The 18,314-nt window shown below is 49.1% G+C and overlaps 1 protein-coding gene and 1 long non-coding RNA gene across 23 annotated transcripts in view; one reads left to right on the forward strand and one right to left on the reverse strand.

Moving 5' to 3' along the window:
- Nucleotides 1–142: 142 nt before the first annotated feature.
- Nucleotides 143–10,721, reverse strand: LOC125964512 (uncharacterized). The gene is made up of 2 exons (XR_007477567.1): nucleotides 9,534–10,721; nucleotides 143–6,843 (listed from the first exon to the last, which is right to left on the reverse strand). It is a non-coding gene; the product is annotated as an uncharacterized LOC125964512 (long non-coding RNA).
- A 285-nt stretch (nucleotides 10,722–11,006) lies between these two features.
- DIP2A (disco interacting protein 2 homolog A) overlaps nucleotides 11,007–18,314 on the forward strand; it is a 95,368-nt gene continuing 88,060 nt past the window's right edge. For 8 of the 22 annotated variants that reach the window (XM_033418532.2, XM_033418544.2, XM_049710260.1 and 5 more), the window contains exon 1: nucleotides 11,013–11,374. In XM_033418532.2, coding sequence (XP_033274423.2) covers nucleotides 11,284–11,374 — 91 coding nt within the window. In that variant the 5' untranslated portion in view covers nucleotides 11,013–11,283. Of the gene's footprint in view, nucleotides 11,375–18,314 lie in introns of all 22 variants that reach the window. The other 14 variants (XR_004480546.2, XR_004480545.2, XR_004480544.2 and 11 more) reach the window with 7 other exon arrangements.

Below are 18,314 nucleotides of genomic sequence, written 5' to 3' on the forward strand. Positions count from 1 at the left end.
GTACACATATATGGATTAAGTAAACATGCAAAATCTTTTAAAAATATTGAATCTAGATTGAATCTAGTTAGTATATGGTTATTTATTTTTTGAAAATTTTCATAATGAAAGATGAAAAAAACGTCATGACCAAACTGAAGTCTGACCCAATACGTTTTAATCAACTACAGGACTGTGTCAGTCCAGGTGGGAGAACATAACCACGCTAGGCTTTCCAGCTAAGGGAATCCAGTACAAGGATTTGATCATTTTGATGGTGGAGGAGCCCTTTCCCTGGGGCTGGCGGGTCAGCAGAACGGTTCCTGGGACACAGGGACAGAGCCCCCCTCCAGCAGGAGCTGACCCCTCAGGGGAGATGCATCAGCATCACTGTGGAAGGGAGAGAGACACCCATCTTTCTCCTCCTGCCCTCCTGTTTGCCAGACTAGACAAGGATCCTGGGACAGTTCCTTGCAGAAGTCGGCACCTTGTGCAGAGCAGACAAGAATTGATCTGAAAGCACACTGGCAGGTGACCCTTTGGCTACGAAGAATTTGTTCTCACCCACCCATACTTAGTTACCAAAATGCACCCACCTGATGTGGGGCAAACATTCTTCATACCGAAGAAGTCCCATGAGGTGTCGTATCTCAGTGATGCAGGCTCTCCAGGTAATGCCGGACTCCTCCCTCGGTGCTGGGTCTGCCCTTTGCTAATTGGTGTAGTTAACACACCCAGCATGTCATGTCAAGTGGGGGAGGTGAGGAGAAGTCCAGAGCAAGCATTAACCAGGCCTGCGCCCCCGTTTCAAAGAGTCTTCCTTCTACCATGTAGGCCTGGTTTTCTGGGCCTCACTGTCCTTTCTGAAAGATATGAGACCTTAACAGTCTTGTTTTTAGAGGACTTCCTTTCCTTTTACAGTCGAACCTGGAAGTACTAAGTACGAGGAGGTGCCCAGTGAAGACGTCAGGTACAGATACAGGCTTTACTGTCCTCGAGTTGTGCTGGCCTCCAGGCTCCCCCTCAGTAATTGGGATCAATCCCACCAGCCGATGCAGGAACCCTATCCCTGCTGGTTCAGAGGGGGACCACTGTCACTGGTGGCAGCAGCCTCCCCCCACCCCTGGGACAGCAGAGCCCAGAGTCAGGATGGAAAGCAAAAATTCCTCCAGGCTTATCTGGCGTAGCAGTAAGAGGGGCTCTTCCCATCTTCTGATGGCCCCAGGCTGATGTATTCTGGCTGTGGGAGAAATGGCCATAAGTGGGTCTGCAGTAGGGCAGCCTTCCCACTGTCAGTAGCTGAACTGCTTCTGGGTTGACGTCAGGGAATCCCATGGTCGTAAGGCTAGTGCCGCACTTTTGCTATGAGAGGAGTTTTCTGGTCGGAAGCAGCGATGGTGAGTAAGTAATTTGGGCAGTCCCCAGATGGGTTCTGGGCAGGGACAGCAAGTCCATATGCAGAACAGGAGTAGACAGAGCACAAGGACAACTCAGAGGGAGAAATTTTCTGGGAACCCTGGCCATCTGTTCACGGGGTTTACTTTTGCCTTCCTGACCCGCTTGAGTCTTATCATTCACCACCTCCTCTCCATCACCACCCGAGTGTCCTACAGTTCAATTCTGACACTACCTGGGGTCAGCACAGAAACTACGTTAAGGACTCAGTCCCAGGGGCTTCCCTGGTGGCACAGTGGTTAAGAATCCGCCTGCCAATGCAGGGGACATGGGTTCAAGCCCTGGTCCGGGAAGATCCCACATGCTGCGGAGCAACTAAGCCCATGAGCCACAACTACTGAGCCCACGAGCCACAACTACTGAAGCCCACATGCCTAGAGCCCGTGCTCCCCAACAAGAGAAGCCACCGCAATGAGAAGCCCGCACACCGCAACGAAGGGTAGACCCCATTTGCCGCAACTAGAGAAAGCCTGCGCGCAGCAACAAAGACCCAACCCAGCCAAAAATAAATACATAAATAAATAAATTAAAAAAAAAAAAAAGAACTCAGTCCCAGAATACAGCCACGTTAGACAGCGGCCATCGGTGGAGTCCCCAGGCTGTCCACACTTCTGCCTGGCTGGCTACAAACTTGTCCTGAGTATCAGAGCTGCGGGTCCTTATCCAGGTCTCGCGAAACCAACAGCCTACGGCTTCCTCAGTCAGAAGACGGGAGCAGCACACCCAGATGTGGTCATATCAAAAGTCCACACACGCGAGGCCTGGGCCTTTCTTAGTTGTGAGCAGTGCGAGGCGTAGCTGCTTGTCATTCACTTTGGAAGGGAGACCATGATAGTCCACAGACCACTGATTTTTCATGGAATTTACCTCTCACCATCCAAGGCAACTAGGGTACTTCTTCCTGCTCATTAGGACCAATTACCATGATGTCTTTAATGCATCAAAGTGATATTACGATGTCTAAACAAAGACCCTCAGGTAAGGTAGGGAAGTTGTCCCTGCCAGTTGAAATCGAATTGATCATCTAATTGGTATTGAGAAAAAAAATGATAAGGGAGCCTAAATATAAAACCTTTTATGATTGTACCTGGGACAGGTGCCATCACTTCTGGACCCATATCAAGAGTTTATCCCAAAGTAGCCAGAGAAGTACAACAAATAATGAAACTGGATGTAAACAGCAGCATTCCATTGAAAACCAGAAACAGTATTGTCTTAGCTTGGGCTGCTATAACGAAATGCCATAAACTGGGTGGCTTATAACCAACAGAAATGTGTGTCTCACAGTTCTGGAGGCTGGAAGTTCAAGATGCGGGGGCCAGCAGGGTGGGGTTCTCGTGAGGGCCTCTCCTGGGTTGCAGATGGCTGATTATTCCTTGTATCTTTATGTGGTGGAGAGCAGAGAGGGGGAGCAAGCACTCGTGGCTCTTTTAAGGGCAATAATCCCATCCGTAAGGGAGGGCTCCACCCTCACAGCTTCATCTGCTTCCCAGAGCTTCTACCTCCCAATGCCATCCCATTGTGGGCAGGATTTCAGCGTAGGAGTTTGTCCATCACAGGTACACACAGAGCTGGGCGTGAGAAGATCAGAAGACGTACGTAAATGACATGGTCGGTAGTCAGACTCATGGTGCTGGATCTTCTGTTTCACTGTCTCAGCCACGTCTGTGGTCTTGTGAGACGTTACCTGTGACTAGTTGGCAGAACAGGAAGAAGCACAAGTTTGTTCTGCAGCTGGATCTGCACAGTGTGCTGGCCTCAGCCAGAAGTAGACAGTTGCCACACACACGCAGCGTATGGGATTTGGAAGATTTCCAGCTGGCAAACTTCGGATGGTACATTGGTGCTCCATTCCATGTGGAAAGAGAACTGACCTGGGTTCCTGATCCATAAGCATTCTCATGAGTAACTGACTGTCCAGCTGGTCAATACTTGATGGCAGAAAGATTGCAAAGTGGTGTCAAGGTCATCTGCAGGACGGGTATGTAAGAAGACCTTCCTCCCTCAGGGCACCCACTGCCGAAGTGCAGTCCAGCGGACAGGATGACTTGCTCATGGGTGTCACTCAGCCTCTTTCCTTAGGTGGCAGAAAAGAGACTTGCACTGGTTCAGCAACAAGACCTCCTCTCACCAAGGCTTCCTGGCTTCTCCCACTTCTCAGTGCCTGAACTGCCAACCGCAGAGGCCAGGGCTGAGACCTTGATGTGGCGAGCTGGTTCCTCCATCACAGAGGACGCAGTGGTCGGTCCCACCAGGAATAGACACACTCCAGGTGTGACTTTTTTGCTTCCCTGTCTGCAGTGCATCTGCCAACAGCACTCTCTGTGCCCTTGGAGACGTCTTGTTCGTTGCTGTAGCTCTGCATGACACTGCCTCTTAGCAGCAGGCGTTACTTTAAAGCGATGAAAGTGCAGGATGAGTTCACACGTAGAATCCACTGGTCTTACCATGTTGGAGGAGGTCGTCGAGAGGACATGACCGCTGGTTGACCTGTTAGCTGGCCCTGGGCCATCAGAGGCTCCCCACCAGCTCCCCATCCTTGGGTTGTGCATTGCGCTTGCCCTCCCCACGCTGGCAGCTGCCCCAAGGATGCAGCCTTGAGAGAGCAAGGTGGTGTGGACACCATCTGGAAGGTGTGCATGACTGAACCCAGTCAAGGCCTCTGTATAAGCTCTTAAGATTCTGGCGGGCGGGTGTGGAGATCTGTTCGTCTTCTGGCCGCCAGGACAAACCTCGTAAGTTCCCTGCTTATTAAAGCTGCTGATCTGGAGTGTCTGTGTCTCTTTGGTCTCTCCTTGCCCTCGTGTACAGGGGCAAGTTTACGAACCAATATCGTGTCCCATCAGCTGGAAGCGGCTGTCTGGGCTGAAGAGTGGAATGGCTGGTTGAAGGCTCTCTATCAGCGCCAGCTTGGAAATCAGTCTTTCAAGTTGGACGCAGTGTTGCAAACTGGTTTATGCCTAAAACTAGGAGCACGTGTATCATGTACTTCCCTTACAGCCAGACTGCAGGGGTCTGAAAATCAAGAGGCAGACTCTTCCACTGCGTGTGCAAGTTGGATTCTCTAGTTTCTCAATCGCAGATAAGCAAAGGAGTACGGAGCCACACCCCTGTGGGTCACTCAGGTTCTACACATTCTTCCCCGTTGTGCAGTGAGTGTAGGAGCAGCCCTACCCTCTCTGTCACCAAGACAGTGACTCCTCCTTTCACCTGCTGGTTCCTAGACGCAGGAACCCAAGGTTCCCAGACATCATCCATAGTTTATAATCCAATGGAACACTTGGTGTGTTCCCCAGGGAGTGTCCCTTTTGGGGACCAGGACCTCTAACCCTGCAGAATCTAAACTTGGGAGGACAGGAAGCACAAAGCCCCCAGTGGATCACTGCAGGTGATGGTTAAGTGGGACCACTCCTGTTTCCACCCCTTGGGTTTCAGATTCAGGTATCCTTCTTGTTGGGAACACAGTGCCATATATAGGTCTTGAATGCCACCCCATCTTTGCAGAACATTACCTCCGATTTGGTACTTGAGCTGTGCCTTTAGCTGACTGTCCCAGTGCTCTGTCAGGCAGCAGATCCCGTGGTCTTTGCACTCCTTGCTGTGCACTTCCTTTGCCATAAAGTGAATCCTATGTTTGATATGATGCCACATGGGATCCTGTGCCAGAGGAACTACCACTCCATAAGCCCCTGTTGCCTGAAACTTGTGGGCAGGAAGTCAAGCCTATATATGGAATATGAATCTATTTCTGTGAAAACAAACTCCTGGCCCTTCCAGGATGGAAGAGTTCTGATACAGCAAACTTGGCTGGTTGACCTTCTTAGTGGAAGGAGCCACATTCAGAGCTCAGCGTTGGTCTCCCACTGGCAGGTTAGACCTTCAGTGTCAGCTACTGGTTAGATCAGCTTTGGGCCCACGAGTAGCCTCCAACCTCATTACTTTTGTTCCTCTGTTCTTGTACCCATCATGCCAGTGCAGGGGTTGCCAAGTAAGAGATGCTGTCCAGGGTCAACTGGCTGAATCGTCGTTCTGTCTGCTTGGTGGTTTATTACTTTCATGGGTGCTCTCTGGTGGGCATTAATATTTTACACCAAGACCATCCTGCTTGGCGCCTATCCCAGTATGTCTTCCCACATGCTTTCCTTGTCCCCAGTTTTCCAATTGTTTTCCTTCCAAACCCTTAGCCAGTCACACAGGCCATCCAACACTGCCCGTGTGTCCATATATATTCTCACTTTGGGCCACTCCTTACGCAGAAAAGGGAATGACTAGGAGCTCTGCCCACGGGGAGGGTATATCCTTAACCACTGTCTGTAGGGCCAGCCCTGAGTGAGGCTGTAATGTAGCTGCTGTACACTTTCATTCTGAACTCACATGCCAAGCCAACCCATCTGTGAACCAGGCTCAAGATTTTTCCACCTGTCAACTTGCTCTGAAGGCTTCCCCATACGGTCATAGATGCGAAGGAACAGAGAGGCTCTGATACAACAGCAGTGGATGCCATGTGGGTCTGGGCCACCTATTTTGCACTCCCTTGTGACCTCTGAACAGTCTCATGCTCAGTCTTGAATGTGCTCCTTCCTTCCACCTGGTGGTGGACTGTTTCTGGGCCAAACCGACCTGATGACTTGGTGAGTTTGGCAGAACCCACCTCACAAAGCAGTCCTGTCTGCGGGGTCACTTGGTGTCCCAAGGTCAGATGTTCCATCTCTGTCAGAGCACAGAAGCACACCAAGATGGTTTTTTTCCCTCAAAAGGCATATGTAATTCTCTGCTTCAAGTGGCATCACAGAACCTAGGGCTCCTGCTTTGTCAATCTCCTGCTGAGATGTGCCAGAAACTCCACATTGCATTGTTCCCCACCACCAATACCACCTGCTAGACCGTATGGCCCAGGCAGCAGAACTGCTTGTACCACAGCCTTGACCTGAGACAGAAACTTTTCCTTTTCTGGGCTCTTCTCAAACCTGGAAGTCTTCCAAGTCAACCAGTATTTGGGCCAGAGCAGTATTTATGTGTGGAATATGCTGCTTCCAGAACTTGAAGAGGCCCAACAGTGTCTTCCTTTATTAAAAAATGGTTGAAGGTGCATGACGCAACAATTGTCTTTTTCTTTTGGAAGGGATGCCTTAGGGCACCACTGACCACTGGATCCCTAAAAATATTTTAATATTTTAAGTGTAGCAGGTCCCTGAATCTTCATAGGGTTTATCTACTACTCTCTGGAGCACCTGTATCTTACCGATGTCTCCAGCATCTTTATAATGTTATTGATGTAATGGAAACAATGTGATGTTCTTCAGGATGGTGAAGTCTTTGGACTATGAGAGGGCAAGAGAGGTAACATAGGCTTCAGGCAAAACTGCATCTTTGTTCCACGTGAATGTGAAATGTTTCTGATCTTCTTTTCTGATAGGGACAGAAAAGAACACACTGGATTAGCAGCCACCTACCACATCTGACACAGAGACTACTCTCGGGGCTGCTACTGAGTTGAGTTTGCAGTATACCCTCATCCTTCAGGATCCTTCTGATTTCTGCAGGGATCATGCTGGTGAACTAAAGGTTTTGGGGACCACCATGCTGTATCCTTTAGATCCTTAAAAGAGGCACCCATCTCTGCCATCCCTCCCACCCCCAGATGTGATGTTGTTTTATGATCCTGATAGGAATAGATCAGTTTTAGAGGTTTCCACTTGGCTTTTCCTATTGTGATAGCTCTAACCCTACAGGTCAGGGACCCAAAATGAGTGTAATGTTAATTGCCAAGCACGTCAATGCCAATTATTCACTTTGGGACACAGAAATGACCACCAAGCAGGTTCACAGACCCAGTGGACCTACTGTAAGCTGGACCTTGGGCAGGACTCCATTAATGATCTGGGCACCACATGAGCCACTCTGACAGGGGAGCCGTGATGATCCAGGGGTTTAGGTGTCAAAGTCAGTTCAGACCTTGTGTCCATCAATCTTCAAAATGTTTGGCTACCTAGTTTTCCCCGGGTGTAGTTACCAAAGGAAAGGCCTTTGGGATTCATTTCTGTGTATACTTGTGGTATATTGCAGGTCCTTCTTGGTATTTGGCCACCTCTTCAGTTCCATGTCTGAAATCTGGCTCAGGTCCAGAAACTGGCTGTGGGATCCTGGTTTTTTATATTGGGCAACCAGCTTGATTTTCCTAGTCATCCATCCTTGACTTTTTTCTGCTGGTAGTACCTTCAACTGCCCATCTATTTTGCCTCTAGGGATGCTGTGTTTTATGAAGCATTTCTGCAGCTCTCTGCAGCTCAGGCTCCCTTGGCTGCCATGCACACCTTGCTGGCCATTGTACTTTGCAATATTCAGACTTCTGTCAGTTCTGTGCTGCTTCCTGGCCTCTTCTGTTTTAGGATCCTATCGTCCCCAATGCTGTTCTGGAACAGCCTTTCCTACTGTCAGCTCTCACCTAAAAGGTGAGCCACCATTGACTAGTGACATCAGTACCCCTTTCATCAGTCTGTTTCTTTGGACTTTTGTAAAAATTTGTTATTTGTGCCTTTATGTGGAATATAATCATCTGGTGGGTCTTCAGGAAGCACGGAGTATTTAAATTTCAGCACACCCACATCCCTGACCCTTGTACTCCTTTCCATCAGTCCGCTGTAGCAGTTGTCATTTCAACTTTGCTTACTGTGGACCATAGCTTTTTCTACGTGTAGTGTTTTAAAAATATATCTGCAAATTCTGAAATTTCTCCCTTTGAAAGGAGTCTGATGCCTCTCCCCTGAATATAGGTGAGACTTACTAACAGCTAGGGAGTGGCAGAAGTGATGGTATATGACTCCTGAGGCTAGTTCACAAAAAGGCCATGGCTTTCCTTTGTCTTTGGACAACTGCCCTTGGAATCCAGCCATTACATTGTGGGGAAGTCTAGGCCACAGGGAGTGGCCATGTGTGGGTATGCTGGCTGACATCCCCAATCCAGGCTCCTGCATCAACTGTCAGACATGTGAGTAAATGAGCCTTCAGATCATTCCAACCCCTGGCCTTCAGGCTGCTCCAGCTGAGGCCCCAGATGCTGTGGAACAGAGACAAGCCATCTCCACTATCTCCTGACCCACAATAACCTAAAGAGATAATAAATGGTTCTTGTTTCAAGCCACCAAGTGTGTATATAGCAATAAATACAGCATCATTTTAGGAGCATCCTTTCAGGGAGTTTGCTACCAGTCTTTGCCTGGGCGTTAAATCCCATATCTTAGAAGATTGATCATAATAGTCTTCTACCCCATTTTACGCTCCAGTTCTCTCCTGATTTCTGCAGGGGTCATGCTGATGAATTAAACAAGTATGCTGGGGACCACCACTCACCAAGCACACTTATAATCCAGCCCCACACAGACTTCCCTAGCTCCTGGCAGTTGGCTGGTTCTCACAACATGTAACGGGTTGAACTGTGTCCCTGCAAAAGATGTTGACGTCCTAATCCCCTGGTGCCCGTGAATGTAGCCTTATTTGGAAATACGGTCTTTACAGATAATCAAATTAAGATGAATTAATTAGGGTAGGTCCTAATCCAATGACTGGTGTCCTTAAAAACAGGGGATTTGTCACCATTGTAAAGCAATTATACCCCAATAAAGATGTTTAAAAAAAAAAAAGGGGATTTGGACACAGAAACAGACACACATATAGGGAGAAAGGCATGTGAACATGAAAGCAGAGATGGGCATGATGCACCTACAAGCCAAGCAGCACCAAAGATGGCCAGCAAACCACCAGAAGCTAGCAGGCAGGGATGGAAGATCCTTCCTTCGCAGCCCTGTAACCTCGTTCTGACTTCCAGCCCCCAGAACTGTGAGATAAATTTCTGTTAAGCCACCCAGTCTATGGTACTTTGTTACTGCAGCCCTAGCAAACTAACATGTTCTTTTGAGGGGGAGGGGGCTATAGTCCACCTGAATTATGCTAAGAAATAACCATAATTATATGCCTAGTGTCCAACAGGTTGGGGAAAGGAGTGCCCGGTTGGTAGGGAAAGGTGAGCCACATGGGCAGGCTCCAGAGGTTCAAGGCAGTCTTGGGGGTGGGGAGTGGTCAGAAGCTTTGAGGGCACCTACCCAGATATGAGATCTCTTTGACATGTGTCATGGGCCCAGATTTTCCCAACCAGGGCCCCAAACTTAGCATCACAGAACTGCCTTGGCTGGGTGTTTACCATCTTTGAGATATTAATTCTTGAGCCTGGCCCTTGTCTTTATTGTCTCAATGCAGGAGATGAGGCTTTTTTTGCAGGCAACCGAAGAGACTCCATGGCTTTCAATCGTCTGTTGGTAGCCATCCACTGTCCATTATTTCTCTTAAGGGCATCAGTAGTGTTAAGGAATAGCTACCCAATCCCAGTACCCTTCCTTATAGCTAATATTTCCATCATACGTAAAACGCTTCTAGGGTATTCATTTCACTTCTCTGGTTCACTCTTCTACACGGGTGGAAGGTTAACAATTAGATCACTTCATGCCAGGGGCTGTGAGTGTTCCATCCATAAGTGGTGAGTGATTCACCCCATCTTATCACCTGCCATCTAAACCCCAGGTACCAACTGTTGCAGGATGGTTTCTCCAGAAGCAGATGGTGAGAGAGAGTTTGGGGTACAAGTTTATATGGCATCAACACCTGTGAAAGGAAGGGGAAGGAGACAGGGTTGAGCCTAGGAAGGACAGGGCCATGCAGGCCCAGCTAAGCTGTAGGCAGCCTGTCGTGCTCGCAGAGGCCTTCAGCGCTGGGCCCAATGGCCAGGCCGGCTCAGTCACCTCAAGAAGGATACGACCTAGGAAGGTGGCCCTCTGCGGACAGGGGCGGGTATTCGCGGCCACCACAGTCCACCGTCGCACCTGGCAGATACGCTTCCCGCCGACACCGGGGATCAGCTCCCTCAGGATTCCCGGTGTGTGTGTGTGGAGGGGGCGGGGGGTCTCAGTTCAGCTCCGCCAGCCCCCAAGGCTCCGGACGTCTGTAGTTCCCTCATGTCTGTCCTCGCACTTCCCAAGGTCACCCCACGGTCTGAAATGGCTTCTGGAGCTCCTTCCAAGGCTGTTTTGAAAAGCACATGGGCTAACACACACGTCACAGCGCGTCTCGAAGGACGTCCAAAGGTGCCCAGGGGGTCCTGCTCACTCCCGAGAGTCGTGAAAAGGCCCACGCGTGCTGGGGAGGAAGCGTGCGGACGCCCCCGGCCCGCCCCAGCGCAAGCCCAGCGCACCCCGAACCCTCAGCGTCCGCGCGGACACCAGACCAGGGCCTGCAGGGTCGCGACCCCAACACCGGAGGCGAGGGGCGTCTCGCGCCCGCAACCCCAGCACTGAGGTGACCGCGCTGAGAGGCAAGGCCGCGTTGCTGCCTGTCGACGATCCAAACCCTCGGCGCAGAGCCTCTCGGGAGTGACGCTCTCCCTGCTCTCCCAATGGGAGCCCGGAGCGGCCTCGCCGCGTCCTCGCGGCCAATGGGAGCGAGCCTCTGGTGTTGCTGGGCGGGCCCGGCCTCCCAACTGGCAGGCGACTCGCCGCGTTACCCGTCTTGCCCTTCCCGCCGCGCACGCGCGCTCCGTACAGGGTCGGCCGGGCGGTCGGGGGCGCGCGGGGCGGTGGCGGCGCCAGAGGAGCCGTCCGCGCTCGTGCCCGCGCCTCTGTGGAGCCGCCGGGGCCGCGCCCCTGCCCGCCGCCTGCGATCCCCGCGGGCCGATGCGGGTCGCCGGGCAGAGGGGAGCGACGTAGCCGCCGCCAGTGCCGCCACCTCGGCTCGGCGCGGCCCGACCCAGACCCCGACCCCGCCCGGGTCGAGCCGGCCGACCGGCTGTCCTTCGGCGGGGCCATGGCCGAGCGCGGGTGCCCGCTGGAGGCGGTGCCGTTACCCGCCGAGGTGCGGGAGAGCCTGGCCGAGCTGGAGCTGGAGCTGTCGGAAGGTGAGCGGCCCGGCGCCTGGGACCCCCGCCCGGCCCTCCTCCCAGACCCTCGCCCGACCCTCCGCGGGCCCGGGACCACCGCCCGGCCCTCACGCCCGAACCCCGACCCCCGTCAGGCTTCCGGCTCCCGGCGGGTGGCCGCGCTTTGGGTGGTTTGGCCTAAGGCGCGGGAACCTGGACGGGGATGACCGTTCTGTCCAAGCGGGCTGTCCGAGCGGGCTGTCCCAGCCGAGGGCTGCGGGTCAGCGCCCTGGCAGTCGCGGCGGCTGCAGCCCCGCGTGCCTCGGTTTCCTCCTCTGAGACGGGGTGGTCGCAGCACCTGCCTCTCGGCGCCCGTATGAGCCTAATGCCTTAGCAGGTGCAAAGCACTGAACACTTCGAACGAGGTTGTTAGCCCCTTTTAGGGAACTTTTAAAAATTTAAAAAGCATATTCAATAAGTGGTTGTTTGTTTAAAATAGACTGAGTGATTAGGCCTCAGAGGCGTGGGTGGTGTTACCCCTTCGTCTGTTACCCCAAGGCTCGTGTCCTGAACTCCGCGTGGCTGTCGGTGCACAGAGTTAGTTCTTGTCCGGGATCAGGGAGGCCTCGTAGCCGTTGAAGAGAAGCAACTAAAGGCTTAACTGTTCTTGACACTTAAATGCGTTTTCAACTGTCAGCAGCCATTTACTCCATAGTCTGAACCCAGTTCAAGTTTCGCTCCGGTTGGGGTAGTGACTTGTTACCACTGTCTAATAAATATGCCCCGGACTGTAGTGACTGCTGACCAGCCTTCGGGAGGTAGGTGCCATCGTTATCTTTGTTTTACAGATAATACAGCATTTACATGCAACCGCTTTGAATTCAACATCCAAAGTTTTAAACGTTCTGTGACATGTGGCTTTTTTTTTTTTTAATGGAAGTGCAATTGGAAAAGGGTGGATTTGAGAATTCTTGGTGATTAGGTGCTCCTGGAAAATCTGAAAAACTCAGATTAGGAATGGTTCTGACAGTAACTACTGTCCTGAGTTTGTCATAGTTCTTCATCGAGGGAAAAATCATATAGATGCCGTTTAGATTTTACACAATTTCAAATATGTTTTTGCAGATTGTTCTTAATTTCTTCCCCAGTGTATTAGTTATTTCCTCAATTCCTTGTTGTTTTGTGGTTGGATGTTGAAGGTCTTTCTAGGAGTTGACAGATAAGATTGAGAGCTTCATGATTTGTGTGACAGAACACACATAAAGACAAGTACTTCAACAAAAGAAATGCTTCTCTATTGAATCCTTTTATGCTGCTGTCATTTTAGACACATGTAGAGGATGTACAGTTGGGTGAAGGGTACAAAATTACGCATAGGTGGATAGGAGCCTGGAAGCGTAGCTTAAGCTGAGGAAGGAGAAGACAGTGTTGAGGGGAAGGGACAGCAGAGTGCGGTGCAGCCAAGGAGGCAGGAGCCCCGGCCTCTGTCCCACGCCCACACCGGTGAGGTTTTATTTACGTAATTAAAGGAAGGTGTTATTAATGAAGCACACTCCTAAAGCAACCAAAGTTCGTGTCATTGTCATTATCATTTTTATATTTTCATCAAGTAGAAGTAGAAAGTGGGTCTCCCTTTGCCCTACGTGCTATGTCTCTCCCCCCGCTCCCCTCCCCCCACCGTTTGAGAGAAACTTCTAAGTTAGAATAAAGTCAAGTCGGAATAGGGTGCCTTCATGGCACTCACATTTGTCTGAATGAGGAGTTGCTTAAAACTTCGAGATGACATCGTACGAGGCAGGTTGGAGGGAGGAGGGAGCTTAACACAGACAAAACGCTGCCCACATGGAGACGGGGGTCATTGTCAGATACCGGGGTAACCTGGAGAAGCCTTCACGATGTCCCCTCAGCCCGTACCCGGCCTTGACTAGGAGAAAATACACCCCTGCCTTTATTCATAACTCGCACGTGGCCTTGTTCTCCAGCATCCTCACTGGATTCTCACTGACTGTTGAAATTGGGGTTCACCCTCAGGGATGGTTCTTGTCTTTGGAGGCACTCATTTCTCCCCATAGAGCAGGTCTGTGGACTTTCTCATTCCAGAGGGAAACAGGCACAGCGGTGCTCTTGCGCCCTAGCTTTCCTGGCTGCTTTGCCCGTCCTGACTCAGGGGTCTTCTTCAGATGAAGTTGATGAGGGTGACGGGTGGAGGTACACAGAGCCTCACTCTTCTTAGAAGCCCCCCCACCCCGTGAACCTACTCAGAAGAATTCACGTATGTGGCTCCTCAAAGCGGATCAGAATGTTTGTGCATGAAAATGAGGTTATTAGAGGTATAATCTTGATTTTTTTGAAAGAATTAATTCCCAAACACTTACACTTTGCCTATTACTGTCTGAAATTACCTTCAATTTGCCTCACAACTAATTTTGGTGCCGAACAGTGTCTTGGGGCTGTTGCTGCTGAACTGCTTTAAACGAGGATGACGGGGTGAACAGGCGGAGCACAGGGGATCTCTAGGGCAGCGCGACTGTTCTGTACAATACAGTAATGGTAGATACAAGTCATTCCACGTTTGTCAAAGCCCAGAGATTGTACAACACGAAGAGTGCGCCCTAATGTTAGCTGCGGACTTTGGTTATAATAACGTATCAATTTTATTCATCAGTTAGAACGTATGTACCACAGTAATACAAGATGTAAACAGTAGGGGATGTGTGGGAAATCTCTGTTGTTTCAAATAAATTTTTTGTAAACCTGAAAAAAAAACCCCACAAAAAACCGAGGGTGATGGTGTGAAGTTTGTTCTTTGTTTTAGTTGCCTGCAGAGGTTTAGAGAGGAAATTCCTACACAATAGGTTACATTTATCCCACTCCTGTTTTTTCATTCTGGTTAATAGGTCTATTCTGTAGCTTTAACTGTAGTCTGTTTCTTGTTTTCATGCAGTTTGATAGTGCAGGGGCTCCAGCCTGGATGGAGTCGACCAGAAAGGGGAAAAGCTCCATTTGTGGATGTAGAGGAAGGGACTTCTTTTCACAAAAAGCGTTTTTCCTCATTAAATGTCTTTAATTTCTAAAATTTGTGATATATTGATAATTCTCTAGTTTTCAAAATGACAGCCCGACATTGCCTTCACATCGATAAACATTTGTTGTGCTTCCTAAATATTCTGTGGTATACTAAAGTTCTCATGTCCAAATTCCATTCATCTGTCAAAGCCCAGCCCAAGTGTCTTATGTGACCCTTTCCTGATCCTCTCTGATGAGGCTCCTTTCTCATAATTCTCATCACCCTGCCCCCTCTTTTGGAGTTCTTGCCACCTTTTGTTTTTTGCGTTTGTTATTTATATATATTCATTCATTCAGTAATTATTGCGTACCTGCTGGGTGCTAGGTAATGTTTTGGCTGTAGTGGTCAGGTTTAGCGTTGTTTCTCCATTGATCATAAGGCTTTGCACAATGTTGTATTAAAATAGGAACATAGATACACATTGCAGAGAAATGAAACAATTTAAAGGAAATGTAGGCTGGAGTGAGCATCCCTCCTACCTCTGGCATCTTCCCAGATGTGGCCCGTGGTATCCATTTCTTGTGTTTTCTTCTAGAAATAATCTGCCCGTGGTTCCCATACCGTGGTTCACACACCTCCCGGGCTCCCTAAGACCGTTGCTGGGGGCCTATGAGGGAAAACTGTCTTTTTATAATAATACTAAGACGTCATTTCTGTTTTCCATGTTTGTACTGATGGTGCAGGAGCACTGATGGATAAAACTACTGGTGCCTTGGCAGAAACTGTGAGGCAAGGGCCCCAAATCACACTGATCAGTGCATTCTTCACCACCTCCCCACTTGCAGTAGAAACAGTGCTACTTTGACTTAGACATATCCTTTCTTGCTGAAGCAGTAACAGTTAACTTTCTTAAATCTCAACCCTGAGTACTTGTTCTAGTCTCCTCGTGAGGAATGGGAGGTGCATGTAAAGCACGTCTGCCACACTGAGAGGTCCAGAGCCTGTGAACGGCTCTGTTGTGCAGTTTGAGCTGCAGAACAAATGGGCCACGTTTGTTGTGGAGCGTGATTTTTACTTGAAAAAGTGAGTGACAGACAAGCTACAGTTATTCAGAGTTGGGTATGTGGTGGATGTTTTCTGAGAAATGAAGAACGATTGTCAGAAATTGTAACCAATGATAATATTTGTGCTTTCAAGCAAAAATATAAAAATTTAAAGCTTCTGTCTGCTACCAAGAGCTTGACAGCCTCTCAGTACTTAAAGACTTATTTTGATGGGATCAGTGGCAATATTAATGAATGTGAGTTATTGATATTATTTAGTGAAATGTGTCAACGTTAGGAAGAGCTGCGTAATTCTGTGAACCAGCATTTTCCAAATGAACAGCGTATCATGTTACAGATTTGTGCATGGGTAAAAGATCCATTCAAATATATACCAATAGATTGCAATGAAAAGTTGCAGTACGAAAAGTTCATTGACAAGGTTTTAGATTCTACATTGCAGCTGTCATTTAAGAAACTACGACTTGCCTAGTTTTGGTGTGGTATAAAGCAGAATGTCCACAGTGATCTGAAAAGGCTACTGAAATACTCCTCCCTTTTCTAACCCATGTGTGTGTGAGGCTTTGCTTCATAGACTTCATGGACAGGATTTGCTTCATAGACTTCAACCCACATATCCTGCAGCCAGCTGAATGCTGAAGCAGATATGAGAATCCACTTGTCTTCTAAGAAGCCAGATATTAAGGACGCATGTAAAAGTAAAACAATACCTGTACTCACTAAATGCTTTGGAAATCTATTATTTTTTTAATTTAAAATATTACTTATGTTAACATGGTAGGTTTATTATAAAATTTTTTAAATTAATTAAATGTTAAAAATTACATAGTTTTAATTGCTAATATGGTAAACATTGATAACTCACAAAGAAACAACAGCTCTTTGGGGTCCTCAATAATTTTTAAGCGTGTGAAGGGTTCTTGAGGGCAACACCTTTGAGAACCACCAGACCACGTAACACTAACAGGGCTTTTAAGGAGATACCTAGATGTCAACATCTAAAACGCATCTCATTTTTCGTCCCCTGGTACTCGGGTTCGCCATTCCAGATGCTTTACTAACAATCTCCCCACTTGGAGAGTCAGTGCCTTTAACCTCCCGTTTGGCACAGTTTGCAATTTCTGCGGAGGATGAACTGGAATAGGGAGAACCAATGAGAGGTATTTTTCTTTTACTTTGTGTAACATTTTTTTAGCTGTTGCCTGGTATAATGTGATTTCTGTTTATATTTTTAAGGGAAATCAGATGTTTCAATTTATAAAACATATGTTTGAAAATCTTTAAAAATTGTACTTACTGACTAGCTGCTTGTACATCCATCCCACTTTACGCAAAATCCATCATCATGATTCAGGTGTATTCCCTTTAGAATGTTTTTCTTTCTATAGCAAATCATCCTAGTGCAGTTGTCTTTTTAAAGAATATTGATTTATAAATTTTTAAAAGAATATCAATACTAGGATTTCCATTAATATCATAAAACTTTGCACATGCTGTTCATTGCCAACTCTCTGTACGTGTTGAATTCCTTCCTTCGTTTTAAGACTTAAGTTTAAACTTCACTTTCTCTTTGAAGCTCTGCCTTCCTCTGAGAACAGCCCGCTCAAAGTTAGGTGCCTGCTCTTTTTGTCCCTGTAGCACTTACTGTGTCATTCTTACAGGATTTATCCAATTCTGTGTTTATTGTTTCTTTGGCTTTTCTTTGCCACTTCATAGGGAGCAATTCCAGAGGAAGTTTGATCTGCCCATCATCGTGTCCTCAGCGCCTAGCACATTTTAGGCGTTTTACTGAGCGCTTGCTGAATTAATAGAAGAGTGACCCACGCATGGTGCTTATTCTCAGTTTTAAATCAAGAATCCTCCGTAATTGGCTTGAATACTTAGCTTTTTGATAATAGTTTTTCAGATTCAGTGAAGCCCTGGGAGGACTGACCTGTGCCTCGGGGAGCCATTGAACCAGGATGTGGTCTTTGTTGCTCTGAACTCCTAGGAGGAAAAGCGGCTGAGATGAGTGCGCTGGGAGTCCGGCCCCGCCGCGTGGAGCTCCAAGACCCCAGTCTAATCCGGCGCCGCAGTGGCCGTGATCCCCCTGGGCCCTCCCTGCTGGGGTCTGGGTCCACACTGACCACAACTGAGGTCACGACTCCTGCTGCAGGAGTACAGCAGCTGCTGCATGCCTGGGAAGCTGTGACTCCCAATAGGGACCTTGGCTCAAGGACCCCACGTGGCCTGAAACTTTCCTAGGGCTGCCTGGAGTCTAGGACTTTTCCTGCCCCACCCGCCTGCCTTTCTTCTTCCTTCTGCAGTCACACCCGACAGCTCGCCAGCCTCCTCTGGGGCCCTCCCCATTTTCCCACCTAAATCTCTTCACGTCTGATCCTGTCATGATGTGTGCTTCTTGGAGGACCTGAACTGCCTACAGGGTCATGGGTTTAGACCCGTGTTGGGAGGGCTGGTTTATTTGGTGTTCTGGTTTACGTGTGTGTCTCCCTCGTCGATGGTCTGCCCTTCGAGGTTGTACCCGGCACGTAGTTGGTGGTCATCGTGCACAGAACTGACCTATTTGCTCTTCTCAGGACTCTCTTGGCCGCGGCCAGCTCTGGCTTAGCTGGCCATCGTGACGCTTCACCAGAGCAGGGGCCGAGCCCACCTTGCTCTCCTCGGTGTCCCAGGCACCAGAGCTGCCGAAGTATCGGCCATGTCCATTGACCTGTTACACTTCCAGGCTCTGTCGTAAAGAAAGGCGCCATTTGCTCTGTCCATTTGCCTTCTGTTAACACCTGGCAAAGGGAGGTTGGGCCCTTGGGGAGGTAGCCTTAGACTGGGTCAGGAGGAGCCGTCCCTGTGGCCGGGGAGGGAGCAGTCGCGGCTGGCGGGCTGGCTGGGCCGGGGCCGCAGAGGAGGGAGC

Source organism: Orcinus orca, chromosome 5 (genome assembly GCF_937001465.1).
Source record: "Orcinus orca chromosome 5, mOrcOrc1.1, whole genome shotgun sequence".
Lineage (NCBI taxonomy): Eukaryota > Metazoa > Chordata > Mammalia > Artiodactyla > Delphinidae > Orcinus > Orcinus orca.